A 27,423-nucleotide genomic window follows, 5' to 3' on the forward strand; every position below is an offset into this window, starting at 1 on the left:
GAAATAGAGTCTGAGGCCTTGTGATGGACACTCATTTATTTTGACATCCACTTCAAATAAACACAAATGTGCTGCAATAAAAGACACTATAAATAAACAATAGGAATAAAAAACAGAGCCCATTAAATTTCAGTATATTGCATAGTTTTATAGAATTATCTTCAGATTTTTACAAAACTGTGTAGTCTAATAGACAGTAAGCAGAATAACAGATTATTTCTTTTGTGTAATGAAATATATTAAGGGAAAAAAAACTTTATATGGCTTTCACATACAAGAAAATCTATTTCCAAATTAAACAGATGATATTTATATTGACAAACCACAAAATCCATGAATGCTACAGTGTATGCATAAGAAATATGAAATGGTCTCACATCTGGCTAAATACTGCAGACAAAGCAATTTAAAGGGTAGTGAAAAGAAATTAGCAAGATGATAGTTCATTTGACTTGTTTGTTCTTAGATTCTTTTTTCAGTGTCATGAGTTGTAGAACAGTCCATTGTGTGTTATTACATTTATAACATACTCTGCTCAGAAATTTCATATTGCAGTAAGTGGAATTCACTTACACTAAGATATTTCAAATTTGATATAGTACAAAGGACAGTGGCATTCACCATGACGTCCAATTCCTTATTTGATATGGGTGCAAAGAGTTAAAAAGCTGTGCACACTGGAGACACACAAAGGGTGTGTTAGGCTTGATAAGGCTCCTGTAGTGCTAAACACCCCACTACTAGCCTCCAGTGTGCGCAGCTTTTTAACTCTTTGCACCCATGTGCGAAAATATTAAATTGGACCCATTTTGGTGAATGCCACTGTTTTGTGTTCTACAGTTTATAACATTCAGCTTGATTGAAGTGATGTATGAAATACATGAAATAGGTATGCTGGGCACTGAATAGTCACAGTTGTGTGTGTGTATATTTAAGCACTTGTATATGGGCTGTGTACCATGACAGAATCATATTAAGACTCTGTTTGTGTGATTTTACACTATAATCTGTTTCCCTGATGACATTCTATATTGCTCATAGAATGTATTAGGCAGAACACTGACACTTTCAAATTGGTGTAGCTTAAATTAAAGGCTATGCCATACAATTTATAGATTAGCATATGGGAAATCTGGAACCTAGGACATTAGTAAAAGTGGAGTGTGCATTTCAGCCTCTCATGTTTCATACGTATTTATTAAAATGATTTCATTTTTATGAGGATTTTTATATATTATGAAACTTATTTATCTAAGATCAATGGACTTCAATAAGATTATTTAATTCAGTTGCTTTCAGTTACTTTGTTTTTTATGGTGTCATGTTGTACTGGCCAGAATCCAGAGTTTTTAAAACCTTTATGTTTTTCGTAGGGAGCACATTATCCCCGCAAAAAGAGTATAGGCAATATTTTGCAACAGCTTTTATTTTAACTTTTTCCAAAGCAGATTTGATGAAATAGGAGTTTTTGGTGTAGTGATGTCTTCAACTACATACAGCAGTGGTGGCGAACCTATGGCACGAGTGCCAGAGGTGGAACTCGGAGCCCTTTCTGTGGGCACCCAACAAGGAATTTACCAGATAGGACTCAAGGCTTCCTCCTGCAGTCCAAGACAGCCAAGGACACGCCACGCTCAGCGCTATTTTAAAGTGACTGCTACTTGGCAGCCAGGACTACAGGAGGAGCAAAAAGGTGTGGGCAGAGATGGATTATCTTTGGAGCTCCTGCTCCCCTGATTCTTCCTGTTCAGGGGAGCCTGGAGGGAAGCTACAATCCAAATGTCTCCTGCGTTCTTTTGTATTGGTGTCCTCAGGACGCCAATACGATTGAAACTTGTGAAACAGCAGAAATCAATAGGTTACTGCTCAAATCTTCATGTTGGCACTTTGCGGCATAAAAGTGGGTTTTGGTTGTAGTTTGGGCACTCTGTATCTAAAAGGTTCGCCATCACTGACATACAGTATAAGCTTGTACATACTATATGTGAATTATCATTCAATGACTATGTATCTGGTCCCTACTGTGCATACATATATGAAAAAGCCTTAAAGGAACTTTCTAGTCAGAGCTGATTCTTTAAATTGTACCTTGTTCAGAGCCTGAAGGGAGAAGCATGACTTCTAGAAGGTTCTAGCAATACAGTAAAAATTAGTCCTGCTCCTGGCTTCAGGTCCTGCACCATGTATTATTCAATGAATTATCTTTGACTGGAGTGTTCCTTTAAATGTTTATTGATTTAGTATTCTGTCTGTGTCTAGGGGATGCCAGGATCTGTAGGCCAGAAAGGAGATCCAGGTCCACATGGAGCAAAAGGCGAAAAGGTATGAAATCATAAAATGTGCCCAGATTGTAGTACATAAAAGAAAAAAGCTTTTCTCATTTTACTCAGAGCTGAAGCTTGTTTTTGCACTTAATTAATGCAGCCAATCAGAGACTCAACAGTGACTTGTTGTACAAACTGCAAGCATGGCTCATTGAAGGGGCCACAAAGCCAAACATATGGCAAGTCATTGCTCATCAAATGGTTGGCTGCAATGAACATTTATGGCCTGCTGGAAATCAAAGAGGAACCACTGGATAGAAAAAATAAAAAATGCAGAAATCCTATTTTTTAAAATTTAAAAACCCAAATATCTCCTTTAAGCACATGAAAAATAAAAGTGGTTTGCATTATAGAAATCCATGAAAATAACTTTAATATAAATAACTTTTTGTCTTATCTCATCATTCTTAATACTCCATAGGGTGATGGAGGCATACCTGGAACAGAAGGGTTACCAGGTCCCCCAGGAGTCAATGGGCCTAAGGTATGTTACTTTCCTTTCATTAAAAATCATTAACCGTATAACAGCTCATGTCATGCAAAAAAGTCATTATCAGAAAATATAGAATTTTTTTCCTGCAAATGAAGGGTCCGCCGACCGCATTTCCGTCGGGTTTCCCGACTATTTCCGATTTGCGCCACATTTAACAGGGGTTTTTGGCACACGCAATCAGATTTTGGCACCGACTTTCATGCGACACAAATCGCGGACTAAGCACGGGATTTAAAATTCAAATTGTGTCGCAAGACATGCACTTACATACACCGGGAAGAAGAAGATGAACTCCGGCGGACCTGAGCGGGGAAGCGACACATGCAGGATATCGGGTAAGTAAATGTGCCCCCATGTGTCTAACTGTCAAGTCAAATTAGTTTGTAAAAATGTATTAAAAGGATTTTCATAGATAATAAAAAAAGTTGCCCACAGAAATATGGTCAAAGCGGAGAAGCGTAGTCAGTAACAGAACCGGGGTGACAAATCACTATAATAGCAAAGGGCATGGAATACAGCTTTCTCTAGGGCACAAGGAACAAAGATCCGTCAGGGGACACAGGAACGGGCTGGAATTTAAATAGAATGGGTGGGTGGCCAGCGCCAATTATCATTGCGTTGGCCCTTTAAATTTCAGGAAGCCGGCACACGCGCGGCAAGGTGAGCCGCAGGGCGACCGGAGCAGCAGAGAGGGGAACGGGTGCGCCTGCGACCCCGGAGGTGAATCACAGGAGCACCCATTACAGAATGTAAAGTAAGGGGCAACACTGAACACTTCAATTATGAAGCTAGGTAAGGGGAAATAACCTTTACTCTTTTCAAAAGGAAAACAAAAGGAATTTTTCCAAAGAAAGTACATGGATCTTTCTAGGAATCCCTATGTCTTTTAGTCCAATTATTTCTTTTTTCTCTTATATTTGCAAACTTTTTTAGTGTATGTGAAGATTTTCATAAAAGATTTAGACTTTTTCACTCACCCAGATTTTTCACCCTTTAAGATAAAACCTAAAACCCAAAAAAGAAAGGTGCAGTTTAGATGGGATTGACAAGAGGTTGTTATAATTTTTGTGGTTATTCACCACAATAATCTGCATCCTTGGAGTTGATAATGACAGAGAGATGCAAAAACAGAGCTCATGTAATTAATGTGCAGGTGATACTCTACATGTAGCTCAGTAAAAGCTACAAATCTTCCTGCTCTAGAGGGTGCTGAGATTGTATCATCCTCGATAAGGGAAAGTCCAAAGCAACTCCACCATGGATGTCTTTGGGGTAAAATCAATATATATTTGCCTCTGATTGAAAATCTGAGGGGAGATACATCATTAATAATAATAAAGTTTATTTATATAGCGCCATTAAATTATGCAGTGCTTTACAAATCATAGGGGACATCTAAAAATATAATATTACATTACAGAGTACAAACTGTCATATGGAACAATAGGAGTGAGGGCCATGCTCGCAAGAGCTTACAGTCTATAAGATTGTGGAAGATGTATTATTTATTTGGGCTGCTCCTAGGTAAAATGAAGGGCTGCCTCTGGAGTATAGCAGATTAAGAAAGCATCCAAAGACTAGGGTTTCCTAGAAGGAAACATAAAGTTAAGGCCACATTCATTTTGTCACTGAATATTCAAAGAGCTCTGACAGTTTACAGTTGTGAATGGGGTTCAAAACGGGTTCGGGCCATTAACAGGGAACAAAATTCATCAGACCACAGACCAAAGCCCAGTATATCAGAATATAGACCAGACTTCTAATGCCTACATTTCCCAGTGTAGACCTACAAGTTTCTTAGACACCAAACCATACTCTCTATTGCCTCAGACTATTAGACCCAATACACTAACCAACTCAATCCACACTGTGCAGAAAGGTGGCAGCAATGGTCTTGGTTTGCCAACAAGATAGATTGCAATTCTTATCCTTAATTCTGTGTATTCAACATTACAGGAAATTTGAAGCAGATCATCTGGAGGGCTACTGATGAGTCAGCAAAAGCCCAGCTTGTTAGTTAGGCAGATACTAACATTTAAACATTAGCTGCAGTTTGTCAACATTATGGCCCATTACTGGCCTTTACATAGATCGCAGATATTGAATGCCGTGAAAACAATGAATACTGTATGCCTTGCAACTGAAAGCACTTGAAAGCAGCATATTCGGTTTATTTAGGCCAGTTTGACACAGCAGATTTCTGTCTATGTTTTGTATCAGTATTTGAAGCCCAAATTAGGACAGAGTCAAAATCATAGAAAAGATATAAATATGTACGTTATTCTTTTTTCTCTGCAAGATCCACTCTAATCTTACACAAAAAAACTTCTCCTTGTAACATTTAGGGAGAACGAGGGCCTGTGGGTCAAAAGGGAAACAAGGGGGAAAGAGGAGATGAGGTAAGTTTACTAGATTCATTATATCAGTTAAGATATTGCCCTGTGGCACATGTTTTAAACAATGTGTAGTAGTTCTCCTCCAATTTAAAAATTATTTAACATTACAATGAACCTAACCTTACTGGTACACTAAATAATACTTTATACCTGTACATTTCCATACATTTCCAATCCAGTGAAGTTATTGCAATGCAACTCAAATGGTAATAATTTACAGCTGAGACCAGGGTGATACAAAAATTCTCTAGATTCCAAACAATACAAGCCCACTTTATAACTTTGCAGTTTTTTTCATTCTTAGTATGAATGGGTGTATCAAACTCAATTTCACTTACAATCTGTGAGGTAAAGCCAAGCTACAAAAAAGAACCACAGACCTCCAAATAAATCTTTTATTTAATCCCAGAATAAAGAACCTAGATCGACCCCCTAAGTAAATATTAGACCCAAGACTAATGCAGACAAAAGAAATCCTAAACTAACTCTTAAATCAGAGCCTAAAATACATCAGACCCCAAGAACAGATGCCAAAATTGTCCAAACTAAAATAAAGACCCCTTAATTTCTCTGACCTAGTATAAACCCAAAATTCATCAGACCCCTAACCAGACCTTAGAAATGATCAGTCCCAGACCAGACTCCAACATTTATCAGACCACAGGCCAGATACCAATATTTATCAAACATAAATCAGACCCCTAAGTTGATCAGGTTAGCATTCTAAATTTATAGGGGCCCTAAATTCTTCTAACCCTGGACTAACCCATCAATGCTCAGATTCCAGTCCCATTACACTTACCCACTCAGTCCTTCATCCCATTACACTTACCCACTATGCTGTTGGACACTACAACCTGGTGTGTAACCAGGACAATGGTGAGGAATGTATTATCTTTGCTGCTAGTTAGTTTTTGATGCCTGATTTTAACTGTGTTTTCCACTGTAATTTTATAATGTGGCGCACGGCCCCAATGTACTTGGTGAACCATAGGAAGAACAAATGAGCAGCAGAAAAGACAAACCACATTCATGAAGTATTTTATAAGCGGGTAGGCTTGATTTATGATGTTTCGATTTTGCGCCAAAAATTATGCCATATTAAGTGTTGGGAAACTAGAATTGCAGCTGAAATGTTTGAATTCACAAGCTGCATTCAAATTGAGGGACAAAAAAAATGTCGAGAGTGTCGTTAAAATGAGATTTTTGTGGTGCCAACAAATAATAAATCTGGCGCACACAACGCAGAAAGGATTCTTGCACTCGAAAAGACACGGACGACACATAGTAAATGTGTGCTGTCCCAGGGTAAATTCTGTGCAGAGTGTTCTGTCACCAACCATTGTCACAACATTTTGTGCAGAGTATGTCCCACAAACAAGTAAATGCATTGCGAACACTTGGGTCCACATGGTATATTTACAAGATCAGCCTACAAGGATGAAGCCAAGTTGGAAAAATCACCAGTAAGAGTTATTTGTACAGCATCTCATTAAACATATGGATCGGTGGAAATCGATACACATTTTAAATACAGCCATTGGCTGTAAAATCAGTAACTTTCTCTTTTACTTTATAAATAGTATAAAATATTATAATGTTATATAATAATATATAAAACATTTACTCCACAGGGTGATCTTGGAAAGCGTGGCACTACAGGAAAGAAGGTTGGTTTAAAAAATTATGTATAATTTTACATGTACATTTTATTTTACATGTCGAGAAATGTATACTTTTCTAAGGTCACATGAAGACAGGAAACTCTTTGAATGATTTTTCTAGGGATTTATGACCTTTTTCACCCTTTGCAGATCCAAAAAATTATTAATGTCAGTGAACTTAAAAATTGAAATCCATAGCATAAGAATCTTTTACATATGGATGAGGTTTGAAAAACCCATTTTTGGGGGTTATACTATACCTTATCATGAATTGATGGTACCAAATCCATCCTGAAAATAAAAAAAACGGTACTCTGAACATGGCCACATGTAGATGATTGTGTACTGTAGCTTAGTATATATTACTGAATATATTTAATACTGTATATCAGAAATATCATAAAAAACATTTAAAAATATTTTAGGGTGAAAAAGGAGAGCAAGGATTAAGAGGTCCCCCAGGAAATCCAGGATCACGAGGTCAGAAGGTAATAATTGACCATGCTCCGAGTCATATTTATTGCAAGGAAATGATGTGAGGCATAGAAGCTGCCTACTATCACATATATAGAGGCAGATTCTTAAGTTGAATTTTCATGTAAGTCTGAAGTGGAATATTTACTGATCAATTCTAGTATGTTTCTGTATATATTTGTATATGTTACCTGGAAAGCCCTATTAAAATATCTGATGTGGAGAGAGGTTCACTTTAAGGTTAAGCCTACCTACTCCCAAATTACCCACAACAGTAATGTTCATGGCAAGATTTCCATTTATTTCTTTCCTGTATACCATTCTTCTGTAAATTTACAGGAAAATTTAGTTAAAAATTTTTGTGCTTCTTAGTGTATCAGGTTCATTGCCATGTCACCCTCTTACAGAGTGATTGACATGCACCCACAGACTTAAAAGGGTATTCTCGTCTGGGCTTTCACATCCAGATTCATTAATCTGCCATAAATAAACATTTCTTCAATTAGATGTCATTAAAAAAATATACCTGGGTAAAGATAATTTCTCATAAATGAAGTGATATGGTCCCTTAGAAACAAGACTGTGTCCTTGGATACAGCCACCTCTGCTGGAGTGATTGGACAAAGAAACAAAAGGTTTTTGTATATGAAATGCCCGGGAGTTACTGTATGTCCCACAGCAGTCCTGTGATTATGAATGCTGAAGCCGGGTGGTCAGGCAGAGCTCAATAGCACATGTCTGGCCACCTCTGCCAATATGTGCGGTGGTCGTATCCGAGGAAGCTATCTCGTTTCTAAGGGACCATATGACTACATTTATGGGAAATTATCTTCACACAGGAACATTTTAATAACATCCAATTGAAGAAATGTTTACATATGGCAAATGAATTAAATTAAATTAAATGCCCAGATGGGAATACCCCTTTAAGTTACCAAATGAAAAATGTGGTTAAGGTAAGGGTATACTGATGCTTTTGTTGCCACATTAAAAATAACCACATCCCAAAGAGCTTGAAATAGTCCTAAATGAATAAATCAACACTTCTATGTGAAAATCTTCCCTGTGAGAGCAGTCAAAGTTGATTTTTCAATAGTCATTTATCATTTTCATTGCAGGGTAAAGAAGGATCTCTTGGTCCACCAGGACATGAAGGCATGGCTGGAGAAAATGGATGCACTGTAAGAACATTTTGCTCAATGTGATGATAATGATGCTAAAAGTCTACGAATGTAAGAATGAAGATTTATTAATGTATGTTTTTATTATAAGGGAGAAGCTGGAGCTATTGGCATAATTGGATTTAAGGGGGAGCCAGGTCTTGCTGGAAGTGAGGTATTTATTGGCATTTGTTATATACATGGATGTAAACTTAGATAGATAGATAGATAGATAGATAGATAGATAGATAGATAGATAGATAGATAGATAGATACGTAAAGAAAGTCCAAACAGCACACAAAAAAAGTAATTTGTAGTGGGTGCAGGCTCACTAGGACTAGGCCTTAAGTCCTCCAAGGTAGGTAAACGAAAGCAGGCAGCACTCCAAATCGTATAGTGAAAAAATCTTTCTTTTTTTTCCATGTTCAAATGTTCCATGTTCGTTTACCTAACTAGATAGATAGATAGATAGATAGATAGATAGATAGATAGATAGATAGATAGATGGATAGATGTGTTGCTATTTCTTTGGATTAGGATAAAAACATCACAAGTCTTGCAAAAAAGTCCAGAATGGGAATAGAATCTAGGTACCGTAAGTAAAAGGCAACTTGATGACGGGACAGATGTAGTCAGAAAAGGAAAATACTAGTAGCTAAAGAAAATCCTATCATTGGGTTATCATGCAGGTGAAGAAACTTATTTTATTTCTTACATACAAATACATATACACTACTTATATTTAATAAATGTATTTATAATTTATAAAATGTTATGATGTGTAATCTGTTGCATTGCTTCTTTTATTTGAAAAGGGAGAGAAGGGGGAAGTAGGGTATCCAGGGTCACCAGGAGAACCAGGAGCACCAGGAACTAGGGTAAGTGATTTAACCAACAAAATACTGCAAAATGCTACCTAGATCAAGAGATACAAAACCAGAAAGTTCCCATAAAACGTCCAGGCTCCTATCATGTGGCAGCAGGCTCCCAAAATAATTAGGACCTGGGTGCAACTGCTATCTCAGGACTCCTGTAGCTAACCCCTGCTTTCAGTCATTTCATTCTATGAGAACCCAGTCAGTTACAACTTCTGTTGCGCTGTAGATGGATTTCATCATGGGAACACTTGCCAAGTTAAACATCTGTTTGTTCCATTTATTTCTAAAGAAGTGGATGCTGTAACTTGCAATTAATTTGGCACTGGAATTTCCCTGTTCCTCACTTTATACAATGGTGTATAGACTTTCCTGGTCGGAGTCTCCAGATTTATAACATCAGGAACATTGATAGAAGTCATCGATGTACTAATATTCAGGAAAAGGGAAACCAAGGAATAAGAAATAATATAGTCAGACAGACCAGGAGTTCCTATCAGCAATGGAAACACAAGAACCAGACAACAAATTCAAATAACACAGAACAGTAGTAACAAAGTGAAAAATAGCAGAACAATACCTAACCAAAAGAAAAACCTTTTCTGAAGGATGTTAATACGAAAGCACCCTTTTAAAATGGCACCCAACCAACATCATCCAGGAAATCTGGTTAGTATTGCTAACTTTAGCAGGAGGGAGTAGAGCAAAGGATTGTCTATTATTGAAGTCAGGACATGTGTCTGGTTGCCATATCGGGTGAGGCATAGGACAATCTTAAAGGTATAAAACATTTAATGTGTAATTTTTATTGCAGTCCTACTGACATCTTCCCTCTTACCACCTTTTACAAGCAATTAATGTTGTTAGTTCATCAAACACAACATGCTACTTAGACCCTCTACCGTCAATAGCAAAAGCTATCTGATGCAACCTAGGAACGCCCACCTGACAGTAAAAAGCCGTATTAGCATATTGGGGCTTACTTACTGAGGGTCCGCGGCCGCACTTTCGACAGATATGCTGACGTTTTCGGGGATTGCGTCGCTGTGACAGGTATTTAACTGGGGATTTTGCCGCACGCGATCGTATTTTGGCACAGCCACACCGACTTCCATGCGGCAGAAATCAGGAGGTGGGCCGTTGGATGATCCGACTGATTTGTACTGAGCACGGGATTTAAATTTAAACATGCATTTACATACACCGGGAAGAAGAAGGTGAACTCTGGCGGACCTGAACGGGGAAGCGGCACATGCAGGATATAGGGCGCACAATCTTAGTTAGTCACGGCACAGTGGATTCTGGACAGACAATGCACTTTCGGGGATCGCGACAGGACAGGTAAGTAAATGTGCCCCACTGTGTTTGACAAAGCTAACAACAATTGCTTGTGAAAGGTGTTAAAAGAGAAGATTTCAGTAGAACTTCAAACAGTTGGACTTGATGGAGGGGATGAAGATTATTCTTTCAATTGCCCAGTACAAATAGAAAAAATATCTAAAATGACAGCTGATCTAGTCATTAGGTTTTAAAGTCATAACGCTGGTCAGTTTTCAAAGACTGCAATTCTCTGGTTCCTCCATATCCTGGAGGATATATAAGTGGGTGGAAGTTCCATTTACTATAATGTTTGTTTTAACGCAGAAAAACGTTGGCAGAGATCCTAACAATATGATTTATTACTGTATGCAATGGTGGCCTCTGCTTCAGACTAAAACAAGAGTTCTCCCATTATCTGTGATAGTGACAGAATGCTTTCAAATTATTTTGGCTAAACTTCAGTGTGCATGATGTAAAACTATTATATATCCATTAGTGTATGTCTAATAGATTTTATCTGATTAAAGCTTGGATAGTAGTTATTTCTCATGGCTTGGTCATATCTCTGGTCTACGCCACATCTGATTTTTAGAGATGGCTTATCATCAAACATAGTATTGATTTCCATCTTTAAGATGATGTTACCATGTTTTTGTAGTAATCCAAGTTCCTTGGAAGCAGAAATTATTGTATTCTATTTTATCTGAACATGAAGCATAACATGTGGTGTAGACAATATGGATATGAATTTTTCTAATTTTATAAACTGTGATCTAATATCAGAGGACTGGATAGGGTAGAATCAAAGGGTCATATATTATATTGCCACTGGCTAGATTTAGGATCTTCAGGGGAAGTCATAAACATATGATACAGCAACCTCCCGAATACAATGAGTCATGAGGATCCCTGCAAGTGATCTACCCGAGATCTGTTCTGTTTTCTTTTGCATTATGAAGACATTGTAATATTATAATTTCAAAAAGATTTTTGGTGTCTGGGTTTACATTTTCTTATGCAATAATTGGATTACATAACCTTCTATAAATGTCATGTAATAAAAATTTAAAAACTTCTCATCAAACCTTTTTGTAAGTTATATAAAGAGAGGATGGGCAATAGTACAACTGTGTGAAAAAGCCATAAATGAATGTCTACCTACCCCTTAATGTATGTGCAATGTGTAGCCTTTTCACTATCATTATATCTCAAATTTTCTATTACTGCCCAAGTCAGATACAACACGACCTTACACCTAATGCAATAAAATGCTTTCCAAATATAAACCAAGTTTACAATGAATATAGGATTAGTAAGAGATTCATGAGCTTTAATGACCACTATGATTGTATTTGGCTAAGGAATACTGTCAGGAGCTCCGCATATTAGGAGGCTGAATTTGAGCACAAGAAGATCATTTTACTATGTATTTTTAACCTGTAACAAGACAGGTTGTTGCCATGGATTCAGACTATAAAATAATACATATGCAGAATATACTTTAGTTGTTGGACTAACAGAATTTCTGCAATACCAAATATTTAATTGTGTTAGTTTTTTAAGGGTATAAAATCACAATAAACTTAGCATGTTCTCAGTACACAATACTTCCCAATTTTATATTTAAATAAGCCGTGACTCCTATTTCAATGGAAGCAGTAGCGTCTGTGTTTGCTTCCTGGCACATAACATATATGGAAGAATTCTGGCTTCCTTAGAATTTTACAGATTCTCAGTAATACAAGAAATAAGCTGCTGGTTTGTGATGTGTAGCAGATGTATGACAGCAAGAGGGATAAACTATTGTTTCATGTATTGTGGGGGTTTCCAGTTTCAGCAGTTTTCATATCATTTTATATTATTTTGTATAAAGAAAACCTATGTAATTTTCTAAGATAATTTATCATTTCCCCATTTTTCTAGATCTCTGCTTGCTGTCATTCCTTAGGAATCTTCTAAATGTGGATAGAAATCTGTCAATGGTCACGTGATGCCACCCCGATGCGTGACTCACAGGGCCGCCGTCAGCACTGGGCATACCTGGGCAAGTGCCTGGGCCCAGAGCTGCTGGGGGGGGGGGCACATAAGGCTGTACATAAGAAATTCATGAGTGGGAGGGGGGCTGTATCTCATGAATCCATAGGGTGTGAGGGGTGCTTATATAAAATAACCATGAGGGGGCTGTTTGGTATGATAAATTAGGGAACAGGAGACTGTTTTAGTTTCAGAATTTTTAATGCCACAACCTAAGTTCATTGCAAAGGGGGCCCACTGAGGCTCTGTCACCCATGGGCCTACTGAAACCTGGAGATGACCCTGGTGACTCATATCACATATCGTATGTACTCGTGTATAAGCTGAGTTTTTCAGCTCAAAAATGTGCTGAAAAACATCAAACCGACTTATACACGAGTCAATAAAAATAATAAACTTACATTCTCACCTTCCGGTGCCCCCAATGCTTGCCACGGCTCCATACGGCTATATACTGCAGGGGGCAGGCTGGCTGTATACTGCAGGGGGCAGGCTGGCTGTATACTACAGGGGGAAGGCTGACTTATACTCGAGTCAATAGGTTTTCACAGTTTTAGGTGTAAAATTAGGGGCCTCGGCTTATACTCGGTCGGCTTACACGGTATATCATATAAGATATATAATATCTCATCTCACTATTATATCACACAGCTCTGATTACTCTCCGTGATATTAACGAGCCGCGCACCTCTGTGATATCACATGACCTGGCGCACGTTTTTATACAGAGTAATTCAACAATGAAGCTTCATATAGAATGAAAACAAGCAGAGATCTAGAAAATGTGACGTAATGATACAGAAAATATGCAGAAATGAAAATCTTATAACCTTTCATGATACAAACAATGACATTTAGTTGCTGAAACTGGGTAACCCCTTTTAAGGACAATATTGGTCAATCACATAAACGCACAATAGCATAACTGTTTATGCTGGAGTGCCTGCATGACACAAACATGACGTTTTTCGAATGGGAATCAATGTGCCCTACACAAATGTAGCCAGTTTTTCATATATTCTTCTATAAGTCATTATGACATCATAAAATTGGCTTATTCTAGTGTAACTTCTGCATTTTTTGTTAAGGAAAAACAACATTTTCTTTTTAACAGGGTGAAGAAGGTGAACCTGGTCAAGGAATACCTGGATCATCAGGATTTCAGGCAAGTTAATAAATAGGACTAACATGAATTAGAAAAAGGGTCCAGAAACATTGTCAAGTGCTCATTCGAGGGGTTTTCCCATGAAAAAAAATTCTCAAATTTTAAGTTCTCAAATCAGGACTTAAGCTGTCTCCATACATCTGCAGCTGACATGTGATGTAGTAATACATTACACATCAGTAAGCAAGGATAAGCCAGTACTCACTTGTCCAATAAAAGGTGGTATAAGCTTTATTGATCAACAGGACAGCACTGTACGAATGAAAATGGTAATGTTGGCTGATGCGTTTCAGACCTCCGTGGTCATAGAGATCTATGACTTAAGACCCGCTGAAGTCTGAAACGCGTCAGACGACATTACCATTTCTCATGGATGTATTTGGATAGTGCTGTCCTTTTGATCTGGATTAACGTTTTATTGGACAAGAGTGCCAACCTCTCCTACTGAACGCCCCATGTTCTACTGCACAGTTCTTGGAAAGAACCATACCATTTCTTTGTTTAAGGAGTCCTTTGAAGCTAAACAAGCCTAATTTTTATTTTCTCTCTATATAAGAGAAATCTTCCATTCCAGTTGATAATCTGGTTTTATAAGAATAACCCTGATCTAAAACAACTACACAGTCAGGAACTGTTGCCTTGAGGTTGCCTTCCCTTCCTGCAACTTCTGCTTCACTATCAGGGCTTTGGGATGATAGACCAACTATTTATATGTCTGAAATATCTGACCATCACCTTGCTTTTTGCTAGTTCTTGTCAGGGGCGTAACTACAGAGGTAGGGGGCCCCTTTCAGAAGTCTGCTATGGGGCACTGCCTCTTTTAGTTACGCCCCTGGTTGTTGTATAGTACTTGGCTAGTACTTGGCTAGATGTCAGAAGCCTTCCCAAAATCCTATTTACCTGGCTCTCGTATCATTGCCTTGTTACCTGGATTTACCTTTTGCCTGTTGTTTGACCTTATACACTCCTCTTGTTTATCCATTTGTTTATTCTTCTGTTTGCGGTTTGCATACTTTCAGTCTCTCCTGATCCTTTTTAGAATGGTTTACTTTCCTTCTAGTCCTGGAATTACTGTCCTTGTGTGTGGTCAGCGTTTAGAGCCTGACACCTTGAGCAGAAGTGGCAACCTCAGTCATTTGCATCTAAGACCAATCCTTGTTTTAAGAAGTGTGACACCACAATAACAAGCTTTAGAAGGGTTTTTAGCCAAATAAAGAATTCCTTAAAAACTATACATACACTTTGTTCTATGGATTTTTTCTTGTTTTCTCAGGAATGACATCCTTTTCCCTTTCATTCTCACAATCTACCAATATTTAAGCTTTGCAGACTTTTCTGCATTGTATGGTGTGCCAGAAAAGCTTGGCATAAGCAAAACTTGTAAATATTTTATGATGTAGAATTCGCTACTTAGTAGGCTACGTAATATGATGGTTCTATATAAATAAAGATTATTGGAATTGTTGTTGTAGGCCTGGACACAGTAATCTTAATAAAAAATATTGCTGTAAAATTTGAATAAAATGTGAATTATATTAATATTCTTTTTCTTGGATCCTAGTATCATGAGAAAAAACATATCGTAAATCCTGCTCACGTAGTCTTTAATAGGTCTCTTACACATCAAATCAGAATATAGTGCTGCAGTTCTGAGAAACCTCCATAAATTCAACTTTCCACAGAAAATTGGGGTTACATACCTGACCCTGCCCTGTTGTACCCTGGATTTTGCTACCCCAGTTTTCTGGCATAAAGATGTTTCAAATATTTGGGCAATATCAGTTTTGAATAAAACCTTGTAAATTGTAACATTTCTGAAAGGTGGATGTTTTGTGACCAGGCTGAGTCCACATTTGACACATCACCACTGATGTATGAAAAGTGAACCTTCATAAATTCCCCTAAATGATTGTATTACAGGTTTTTTTTTCTTTTAGGGTTTTCCAGGGCGAAGGGGTGAGACTGGTACAAAGGTATTTACTTTGAGCTATCTTTTTATAATTATTAAAGAAGTTAAGAATTTAACACAATTTTACCCAGAAAAAAATGTGTAAACTGTTCCCAGAATATATTGAGTTTTTAGAATTCTATGATTTCTAATTCCACTGGAATATTGACTCTCTAACCTTCTAGAATGTATAAGGTACACTATATATTATTGCGTTCTGTCTTATCTTGTGATTACGACTAACTCCATGGATTCGAAAAATTATGAAATATAGCCATAACTTCAAGTGAACTTGAAACAAGAAATTTCTGAAGAGGTAGCATTACCAGGACCTATTTTTAGTAATTGCATAGGTACATGCAATTGCATAATTTTTAATCTGTAATTGGTTTTCTAAATTGTTGTGGGTCTTATGGCACCTGACACCTCCTGCTTAAAACCCAAAAAGTCAGAAGGATCGTAGACAGGCATCTTCAATTTGCCTTCTCATTTATAATATTAAAGGGAGAAAGATAGGTGCTGGCAGTGATTTGAGTGAGGGCCAGGGCTAATAGATTAAAGAAGGCATCTTGTGTAGGTGGTTGGGGCTTTATGTGGTTCTGAGGCTCTTTAGCAAAGGTGCACCCAGTAATGTCACTCTATAGTAGGTGCAGGTACACCCCGTAATGTCACTCATCACAGATTCCATAATGGGAAGTGGCCTATGCACTGAATAGATCCCCCTACAATAACATTTCCATCATCATAGTAAATATTGCTGCAAGGTTTTTGAGGTTAAATGCAGTCTGATACTATGGTCTTTGCTATGTCTGTACACAATAATAACTGAATTCTCATGTGGTTAGGAGCAGGGCTGATTCCAGCCTTTCTGCTGCCTGGGACAATAATTGATTGTCATCTTAAAGACACAGATGCAGTTGACCTTTCTAGTGGGCGCTATGGGTAGCCATGGCCCCCTGAGATGCTTAGGCCATGATTTGCCACCAAAATCTCCCACATTATAAACTGAAATTCCGGTGCTCCTCTCAGGGCTCTACTGTATGTAATCTGAGGTGATATGTACAGTATAAATACATATATGAATAAATATTATCTTTCTAGGGGGTAAAAGGCTTACCCGGATTAAAAGGAGAACAAGGAGTAATTGGAGATGATGGAGATGATGTAAGTCTATTCTTTCACAATATTTAGATATAATATGGTATAATAACACAAAAAAATGTATTCATCTGCACGATGAACCATGTACTAATCTACTGTTAGGAGGATGGTCCCTGGCAGGAGCAACAGACTAGCCACAGTCACCAAAGAATAAAGAATCATTGGCACTAATTGCACAAAAACAATGATGGCTAGAGAAAAAAAAAAGGGTCAGTAAAGAGATGGAAAGTGTTGGAGGTGGTGAAAAGTTCCCCTAGCGGTGATACGTTATAATTTATAGTATGGACTAACCTCTAATTTGTGCCAGAAGGTCATTATTTTAAATATAAAACTTTTCTTTACATTTTTTTACTTGTTTCAGAACTTGCAATCTGGAAAAGATGGGGAAAGAGGCCCTAAGGGATATACTGGACCACCAGGAGAACAAGTATGTGCCATATATTTTTGTATATCATTAATAATAATATATAAAATATTTCATCATGAAAATATTATTAACTAGAAATAAATTATATACTGGTATCTTTCTTTTGACTCCATGGTATTGTTAATTTTGTTGTCAGTATTTGAGTTTGATGAGAAAATATTAACATTGGTCCATGGTTAAAAGAATATAGTGGGCCATCTACTAGTTTAATAATCTCTTTATATTTATCTATATACTCATGTATAAGCCGAGTTTTTTAGCACAATATTTGTGCTGAAAAAGTCCCACTTGGCTTATACACAAATGTAAAATAGTATGCCTGCGTTGGCAGAGGGACGTTGATGCGCTCTTCCCACACACACACTATGACATCAACAAGTGGCGACACCACTATGTCATAATGTGTGTGCGGGCAGAGGGCATAGATGTGCCTCTGCTCACACTGCTGGGAGGAGCCACGTGGAGACGGGAGAAGAAGAGGAGCTGCGGGGAGTGCCACAGGGAAGTGTATATGTTTATTATTTTAAGAAGGCATGGGAATTTCATTAGTGTGGAGTCCAATATTTTATTAATAAGTGGAGGCTGTTGGACATTTCATTGATGAGGAGAGGTTGCTGCACATCTTATTAGTAAGGGAATGTTGCTGCTGGATATTTTATTAAAGATTACCTATACTCTATTCAATAAGTTTTCCCAGTTTTTTGTGGTGAAATCGGGTATCTCGACTTATACTAGGATTGGCTTGTACTTGAATATATATATGGTAATGTGTACGTACAGTACCAGAACCAAGCTTTTTGGGAAAGGATGGGATCTTTTCTGTCATCTTTTAATTCTGCAATTTAAGGACATTTGGAGGACATTCAATGGTCCTGGAATGCCTCTTGAATACATGTGTCGAGAAACAATTTTAGAACTGGATGTCCCTTTCCTTATTATCTCTGCACGGCAATATCCCTTAGTTGGTAGGTTTGGAGGACCATGAGATCCCTAGAAGCCTTGGGCTTGGACTACTATATAGATGTTGCACCAAGATAATAAAAGCATGACTGCTTTCTCCCAGAAACTACCACATATGTCTAATGATTGCTTGTACTTTTTCTAGCACCCATTTCACCTCCTTATTCAATGGAGTAGTTTGTGTAAGTCTTACATTAGCTATGCTGTATTTGAAAAAAATACATAATATTATTTTTTAATTCTAAAGATAAAAACAGTACCACCACAACAATTCACAGTATAATTCACAGCCCAGAATAAACAGAATAGGGAGAAAATTTAATCTAATGGAAAACAGAGGACTCTTATGTTTCTATATCCCACATATACTATTATGTGGAAAATTTGTACAAGACCAGCAAGCCTTAAATTCATTTCCTCCCCTCCAATATATTCAACTGCAGACACAGGGCTACATAAGGCTACAGTCACACCATGTTATTATGGATATGCTCAGCATATACACCAGGAAAGCTCTATGTACCCATAGATATGCTAAATGTACCCATAGATTTATTCTGACACATAGAGGCATCCTTTTTGCCTCTGTCTGATGAGAATAGATAGCATCTTTTTTTTTTTTAAAACACATTTTATTTGGTTTTAAATACACATTAAATACATAGTATATCAACAGTATGGTGTAATTGGATATACATGCCTTGAATGAAACAAAGTAACAAGAATTAGAAACAAGTTCCAACATTCCAGCAGATTTGATTCACTGTGTTAATATTCTCATGCAAGTAGACCTCTAGCTTTTAAGGGATGTACCCCAGGGGGAGGCGATCTTGTTAGTCGTGATTGGACCCGCTACTTGTTTCCTGAGAGGAGGGTGTCCTCATACCATGGATATTACCTCCTACTAGATTACACCTGCAGAGCTCCCAGGGAGCTTCTTAGTTGTTCTGTATTGTACCATTGTGTCAAGCGGAATGGTGAGACCAGCTCCACTATTTCTGCTCTATCCATATGTGTAACAATAAAAGTTTTCCATTTCTTAAAAAACCCTTTTGTCTGCTTGTCTTTGTGTCTCAAGGTTTCTAGTCTGTCCATACGTATCAGGTATCTCATCTGGGCTATAATTTCAGTAACTGTGGGCATTGACTGTTGTATCCAGTGTGCCATTATGCACCTTTTTGCTACCAAGAGAAATGCGTGCAGGTCTAAGCGTATGGTGAAAACCTCATCCCTGTCTTCCTCCCCTTCCTCGTCATGTAAGATAAGAAGTAGTGGGTCCATGGGTAAGTCAATTCTCCAGTGAATTTTGATGTGTTCCTTAACTGCCTTCCAAAATTGTTGCGCTTGTTCGCATTGCCACAGGCCATGCCATACATCAGTGTTTGGTGAGGCGCATTTTGGGCACTCTGTAATCCTGTCTGGTTTAGCAGGCGTTTTGGGTAGGTTGAAACCATAGTAAGCATGATGTAGGATTTTAAAGAAAGTTTCTCTCCACTGCTCGCTCTGTACACACTTGCGTATCTTAGCCCATCCCTTTAGACACCCTTCCAGTACTTCCCTATCTGGGAATTTTCGTGACCAACATCTACCCACTGTCAGTTGTGTTCCTCGGAGTAATTGACTTTTTATATCCCTATATAAAATGGAGATGGAGCGCGTACTCTGTGGGGTTCCCAGTAGCGTGGTAAAGGACGTTTCGGTAGTTTCCTTTGTGATGTCCGCTACCCTACTCCTTAAAAAATTGTGTATCTGGTGATATGTAAATGGTATGCAGCCAGTTAGAGCATATTTCTGTTGCAACTCTTGCTCGGTAAGCCAGCGTGGCTCTGTCTCATGAAACAGATCCCCTACCTTCTTTGGTCCCCTTTCTTTCCATGGACGGTATAGTACACTTTCCATGCCTGGCGTAAATTCCCTATGTTTCCATAGGGGCATGTGTTTGGAGAGTAGGAAGGGTAGTTTGTACAACTTTCTCACCTCTTTCCATAGATAGCATCTTTAAGGAAACACAGGATTGGAAATATCCTGCTTTGTCCTGATGAGTAATGTATTTGCTCAGCGGCAGGGGAACTACCCATAAGGCGATTTGAGAATAAAAAAAAGTAATACAACAGGTTTAAATTGTAAGAACTGATCAGAGGTATAACTTGATGAAACAAATGAAAAATGTAATCCAGGGCCCCTAACAATGTATGACTGTATCATCCCCACTCATAGGGAAGATACAATATACAAACCCTATAAGGCTCCTGCCCTATGAACCCCCTTAATTTAGACCCCTGAAAAAATTTTGTTCGACATTCTGTCCAGTGGAAATGAGTACTACAGATAATTCCTTATTAGTTTTTTTCTGTAACATCTTGAGGGATTCATGAGGGTAAAGCAGTTTTTCTGTTGAGAAAAATTACCACACTGTAGCAATTTCCAGAATGGATTCCACATGAAAGTAATTAGTCTGTATTATAGATTTAATCCGGACAAAACACAAACCATTAAGCAAGAATATTTAATCTTCTTTAGTAAACACAGGCATCAAGATTGGAACGTGGTTTATTAAAACTTAACCACTATTATACACAAAAATCGTATCATGCCACTTATCCTCAGACATGTCTGTTTTAGTAAATACCTGTATTTACAATTAACTAAAAATGCTATAGAATCCTTTTATAATATGCTGTTACAATGAGTGGTGATACTCTTAAAATCTGTAGCAAATGTCTAACACTTTGTTAATGTAGTGTAATTAGTTTTAAAACAAAGTTTCCCTTGATTCAAAACATTGGGGCAGATTTACTTACCCGGTCCATTCGCAATCCATCGGCGCGTTCTCTGCGGTGGATTCGGGTCTTCCGGCGATTCCTAAGGTAGTTCCCCCGACGTCCACCAGGTGTCGCTGCTGCGCTGAAGTCCGCCGAGGTCCGCCGGAGTTCACGATCCTATTCCTGGTGAAGGTAAGTGCGTGTCCAGCGACACTTTTTTTAAAAAAATGCAACTGTTTCTCCGGGTTTTTGTTCGGCCACGCCCCCCACGCCGGCGCCGATGCGCCACAATCTAATCGCTGCCAAAAACCCAGGGCAATTCAGGGAAAAACGTTGCAAATCGGAAATATTCGGGTAACACGTCGGGGAAACGCAAATCGGGCCCCATTGTGCTTCTACAACATTTTATGGTACTATAAAAATAATCATTTGCTCAAATGTATTCTACAAAGTGACTTACACACAATTCCAATATTGTTTTGATGTGTCCTGCAGTCCTGGCTTTGCTGATTTCTCTTGTGAGTCCATAGAGTTTTTTACAGATATGGTTTCACAGAGGGGAGAGGCTGATTCTCCTGCTCACTCTGGAGGGAGGAGGAGGGATATCATGTTTCTCTTTGAGTGTAGCTGAGAGCGGAGTCTGCTGTTGTGTGACTGACTGTGTGTCTCCCGCAAAGAATAGTTAGGTAAAAGATCTCCCCCTGCCCTCCCCCTTTGCAGTCTGATTCTTCAGAACTTTCTCTGTCTCTTCTGGACCTCAAACTGTGTCATAGACTCTTCTGCAGCCTCCCCTTCTCCTACCTGCTTGCCCTGTGAAGACATTTACTACATAGGAAGGAGCTGTTAATATTTAGACCTTACACTGCACTAAGCTTCTGCACGTGAGGTAAGGTGACAGGCTAGTCAGTATTTAGATCTTGTATGTACATTATGCAGTGTTGAATGGATTTACTTGTTGGAATCTCACTGGATTTACTACAAATTTACTTAATGGGAAAATGGTGAGCATCACAATATGGGCAGTGTTCTGTGTGTTTAAAGGGGGGAGTCACATATGACAATTTGGTAAAAATCATTATGACATTGGAGTTACGCATTAAGGGGTTATCTATGTTTCTAATGTCCGGTAAGTGATAGCTGCAGCTGAGAAGTGGCAAGTCATAGCTGCTTACAAGTTAAGGCTTCATTTACACTATAGTATGGGGGACGTATGTACGGGTGCAAGTTTGTGGCCGTAAATACGTCCTACATAGACAGCAATGGCCGCACAGAGCATTACGGTGCCGCACACATGTGGCGCCATACCGCTTCGTATACGGAAAAATATACACCATGTCCTATCTTTCCCTGTGTTATGGCCCATACGCCGTGCATGGCTATGGAGAGGGGAGGAGTACCCCTCCTTCTCTCCATGTTGTGCATGCAGCCTTAACGGAAAAGCAAAAATTTTGCTAATACTAGTGATTTCTTACCATTGCCAATAATAAACATTCTAATCCTTCATTTCATTACCCAGATCAACTGTTATGTATATATTTTTCAATCAGTGATGATGTATACAACCATTCAAAGTCCAGATATTCAAAACTAAACTTTTGACAAAATGTTATAGATCAATAGATCAGAGGATAATAGTAGATTTTGTAATAAACTTAAAGAAATATATTTTTGTGTCCTTCTTTTCCCTCCTTTTGTTCCTTATTTAAGAAATTTACACAGGCAGTGCCATCCATACATATACCAACAAATTACAGAGAAATAACATGGTCATATGAAACAATAGGATTTGAGGAACCTTCTTGCAAGAGCTCCTTATCTATGAGGAGAATGTCTAATGACTTAACTCTTTACAGATAGTTCCTGGATCGTTGAATCACCTTAAAGAGGTGAAGCATCATGTGAACTATGCCCTATGTATGAAAATAGTTATTTATTAGAGGTGGATTGAGCTCATTAGACTTTCAGAAACACCACTCACTACAGGAGAAAGAGCAAACAAGGATACAGGGAAACTGTTTTACTAAATAAAGTATATTACAAGTTTAGTAGTATTGCACACTATATTCATGTTGTAAATGAAAGTTTAGTTACTTTTTAATCAAGACAAATGTTCCCTTCCCACTGCTGCATTGTCTGGTATGAAGATGCTTGTCTGTGACTGTGTGATCTTATACAGCCTCTGTGTCATGAGCATCTCACTTACAATTAAGAGATTTACACTTCTGACTGATATTGTTTTACTAATTTCCATCTGCAGAAATATATTCAGTACTGAATTTACTGTGAGTTCAAGAACAGATGGGAAAATTGCAGAAACATATAAAAGTCACTTCTGAAATATATAAATTATTTGGATAAATTGTTTATTCCATGCAGTTCCAAACAGCTCAATAAATTTATATCCAGGATACTGTAAATTGTTAACATGAAGCTTATTTGTTGCAGGGTCTCCCCGGGATGCCAGGACTCCCAGGACCAAATGTATGTGGCTAGGAGCAAATGATTATGTAGATTTTTGTGGTTACAAATTGTTCAACTTTTAGGAAACTCTAATTTAAGCCACGGCTACTAATTGTTCACATGGAATTAACAAAGCCATCACATATTTACAGCTACCTAGCATAAAAGACTGCTATAAACAATACAGATTTTCCAATACTTGATCACATCTGTCATCTTTGAGAGGGGAATAGCTTCCAGGAGGGAATTGTTTCTCTTTGTGGAGACCACCACTTGAAATAGGGAGAAAGCAAGTAAATGAAACACTTGTCTCTTATTAATCACAAAGAAGACACAGTTTGAGTTCTAACCATGATATAGGGGTGTTGTCCAGTAGGTGGCACTGTAGAGGTAAGTTACATAGGGGAATGGGGTCATACACCCAAAATATGGTGTACAAGCCCACTCTTGCGCACTCACTGCAGCCACCTAGCTAGTGAAAGTTCATAGGCTATGGCATATTTTTACATCTGGTAAAACATGGGGTAGAAATATTTGTTGTGCGCCACCTCACCTGCGCCAGTAGGGCAGGGTTTCATCAAAGAGGGTTCTATGTATTCTGATTTCTTAAAAAAAAAACTTATATCATAAATATATCTTTAGAAAGGTATATGTTGTTATCTTGCTTTGATACCGGGTTCAGCCTATATTCTAGTATTCTGGTAATGCTTCAGAAAGAATCAGAGATAACCATAACCCAATTCATGTGGATAACTAAAAATGACTGGGATACACCTTCAATACTACAAACCATCTTCAGCAAAAGTTTAATCTTCCCCCATTGGTGACTGAAGGTTTAGATAAAGCAAATAAAGTTTAAACAAATACAGCACATTTATTGTATAGTGAAAATGTATTATTTATCTATTAAATTCATCACAATTGTATATCTGCAATAAAAAATATTCAATGTTTGAGCTTAGGGGATAGCTCAACTTTCTCAGCTCAATGTACAGCGCAAAATGTTCTTTAGGCTGGGAGATCTCTCAAAATACCCCATGCAGGAGCTGCAGACCAGTATTGTGACTTTTCACAGTTCTGCTGCTAATAACCACATACAGAAGGATATTGTGAAATATCACACCAGGGCTGCTACCTAACATTGTCTGCATTTTTATATAAAGACTATTAGTAAAGTAGCAATTTGCTATAACTGTGTTATGAGCATGGAACGCTAAGTAGATCAAGGTATAGATTTGTGGAAAATTGACATTAATTTATTTATTCATTCTGAACTTAGGAGTCCAGAGGGGGATTTTGTTTTCACAATAATATATTGATTTTCATTTTTGTAGTACAGTTGAGGCAACACAATCCTTTGTAAATGCAAATAAATATCATATATATATTCTTTTGTCGTTTGGATTCTTGTACTTACACATTTAATGTAACTGGGAATATTTGTGGAATTTAACAGCCATTGTTAGACAACAGCGTTGTTACTAGATATGAGGTAAAGGAAGATGCCTGTGAAGATGCTGTGAAATTCCTTCTTCAAAACCTGCTGGAAAGTTGAAATGAATTTCTATGTAAAATGATTTCCTCGGGGAGATATTCTTAGGCAATAAACTTTATTATTACATCTTGCTTCTTTCTAATACTATTTTCTTTGGATTTGACTATAATCTTTTTGGAATTTTACGTTGACCAGTTGTTTGCACTCATAAGAATGCATTGTTTTTATAGGAGTGTGAAATACTTGACATCATCCAAAGAATGAGCTGTAAGTACACTCAATGTATTCAGTGTTGTTGATACAAAAATTCTATCTATTTTTATCATATACTTATAATATAATGCAGCTTCGCTGTGCCTTTCTTTGCTCTTTCTCCTGTAGAGAGCAGTGTGTTTGTAAGCCTTTTAAGGTCTTTCCGTTTAATACAAATAAGACTAATGAGTAACTCTTTTCATACATCAAGCATATTTCTCTTCATACTTCAACTCTTTGAAGAGATATGACAATCCAAAGACTGTCTGTAAAGAGTAAAGGAGTCAGTGGCTACAGGACAGAAATCTGATTTACAGAAACTTCTTAAACTTCTTAAACATCTTATCTCTAAATAAATCTAGATGTTTTGCTTTAGATATATTATTTTGATATAACCATGTCATTTCACTTTCCTCTTTTACAGCATGCTGTGGTAAGTTACACCAAAACCCTTTATTTTCATATTGATATAGTTTTATGTATGGATTTATTTAATAAACTAATATGTCTCAAGATTCGAGAGAAATTTTGAAAATCTTCAGATTCCAGAAAACACCTTTAGGGCAGGGACACAAACCATGAAATGGCTGGGAGTTACTTGCAATGAAATCGACAACAGTTTTAATCCCTCAGCAGGATTAAGGGATTCTACCAGCTCCCAAATATCAACCCACAAGTTGATACAGCACCTTATAAGCTTTCCAGACATTTTCTTTCTTTTTCTCGGTAATGTCTCATTTTACAGAAAATCCAGTTTTTATCTTTATGGCAATTGGTTCATGTCTGCTTCTGCAACCAATATCTTCTTTTTATACCTTCTTTCAACAAGATGTGTCAATCATTGTGTAGAGAGATACAGCTTTGTGCTGCTGAACAGCACCAAACGAGGAAATCAAGTGCACCAGGACTTCTATTTCTGGGCACCAAGAAACAAATTTGCACAAAGAAAAAAGCTGTATTTGTGAGGGGATTTGATAGTTGGTAGACTCCCTTTAAGTACAGTGGATATCCAGTATAGTGGATGATATTTATTGAAATACCCCCCACAGATTGTGTATATTTAAGATGTAGGTTTAGATTCCAGAGCACAGCTATTTTCTAATGTCTTTTGCAGATTTTGACACAGTTTAAAGCTAAAGCCAGGAGTCCACGAACAAAAAATAGAACGTATAAAGAAAGGACTCCGATGGCTTTGGCTTAAAAACCTGCAGCAAAAAAGCATCTAAAACTGAATATTTCTTGAATTGCCTAGAATTATGCTTTTTAGCATTATAATTGTGTCTCTTTAAGTGATCTGTAGTCAAGATCAAAACCACTTTTAATTTTTTTTTTTATTTCAACTTTTCATATAACACCTCACACCATCAAATTATTTTGCCAAGAGAAAAATAGTCCAGCAACTATAAACCATCTAGGCCAGTGACGTGTTTAAGCACAGGGGGGGGGCACATTTACTAAGGGCTGTGTGACAGTTTTCTGTCTTTTCTGACTTTGTACGTTCTTTTTAGTGCAAACTGCTTGCACAGGTATTTAAGAAGTGCCCGAGACACATTTATGTGGTGCACTCTGTCAGGGCAGTGCAGGGGGTATCAGAAATCCTGAATCTGGCGCCCTCTGCACACCACACAGGCAAACTGCATTTAGTGCAGTTTGCACTGTTCTTGTCAAATGTGCCCCAGTATATTTTTGGCTATGGGGGATATTTATTATATGTCAGCGCTCGCTGTATTGGGGCAGGCTGCTGCGTAGCGTCCATTCTACGCCAGGAGGGGCCTGGTGAAAAAAGTTGCCGCTGGCCACTCCCATGCCCTCTGCTTGGCTGTGCCTCCCCTTCCCTCCCCTTCACGCCCCACTGGTGTGAAGTTGGCGGGTTAGGGCAAATAATCGCAAATGCTAGCAATAAGCTAGCATTTGCGATTATTTCAAGGAGTGCCAAAGAGGTCCTGATAAATGTGCCCCTATGTCTCCGTAGGTTGAGTATTGTAAATTCTGCACAGCATATTCCAACATCTCCATCTTCTTTTTAAATTGTTGCTAAGATCCAGGGTCCAA

The 27,423-nt window shown here is 37.9% G+C and overlaps 1 protein-coding gene across 1 annotated transcript in view; it reads left to right on the plus strand.

The window, feature by feature from the left end:
* Positions 1-25,418, plus strand: part of LOC140134144 (uncharacterized) — a 79,176-nt gene extending 53,758 nt beyond the window's left edge. The window contains exons 16-29 of the mRNA XM_072154781.1: positions 2,260-2,322; positions 2,746-2,808; positions 5,163-5,216; positions 6,848-6,883; positions 7,303-7,365; positions 8,470-8,532; positions 8,624-8,686; positions 9,328-9,390; positions 13,856-13,906; positions 15,844-15,879; positions 16,956-17,018; positions 17,377-17,442; positions 23,610-23,645; positions 25,350-25,418. Of these exons, the coding sequence (XP_072010882.1) occupies positions 2,260-2,322; positions 2,746-2,808; positions 5,163-5,216; positions 6,848-6,883; positions 7,303-7,365; positions 8,470-8,532; positions 8,624-8,686; positions 9,328-9,390; positions 13,856-13,906; positions 15,844-15,879; positions 16,956-17,018; positions 17,377-17,442; positions 23,610-23,645; positions 25,350-25,418 (789 nt within the window). The remainder of the gene's footprint in view (positions 1-2,259; positions 2,323-2,745; positions 2,809-5,162; positions 5,217-6,847; positions 6,884-7,302; positions 7,366-8,469; positions 8,533-8,623; positions 8,687-9,327; positions 9,391-13,855; positions 13,907-15,843; positions 15,880-16,955; positions 17,019-17,376; positions 17,443-23,609; positions 23,646-25,349) is intronic.
* Positions 25,419-27,423: the final 2,005 nt, after the last annotated feature.

The sequence above is a fragment of the Engystomops pustulosus genome, chromosome 5 (genome assembly GCF_040894005.1).
Source record: "Engystomops pustulosus chromosome 5, aEngPut4.maternal, whole genome shotgun sequence".
NCBI classification, from domain to species: Eukaryota; Metazoa; Chordata; class Amphibia; order Anura; family Leptodactylidae; genus Engystomops; species Engystomops pustulosus.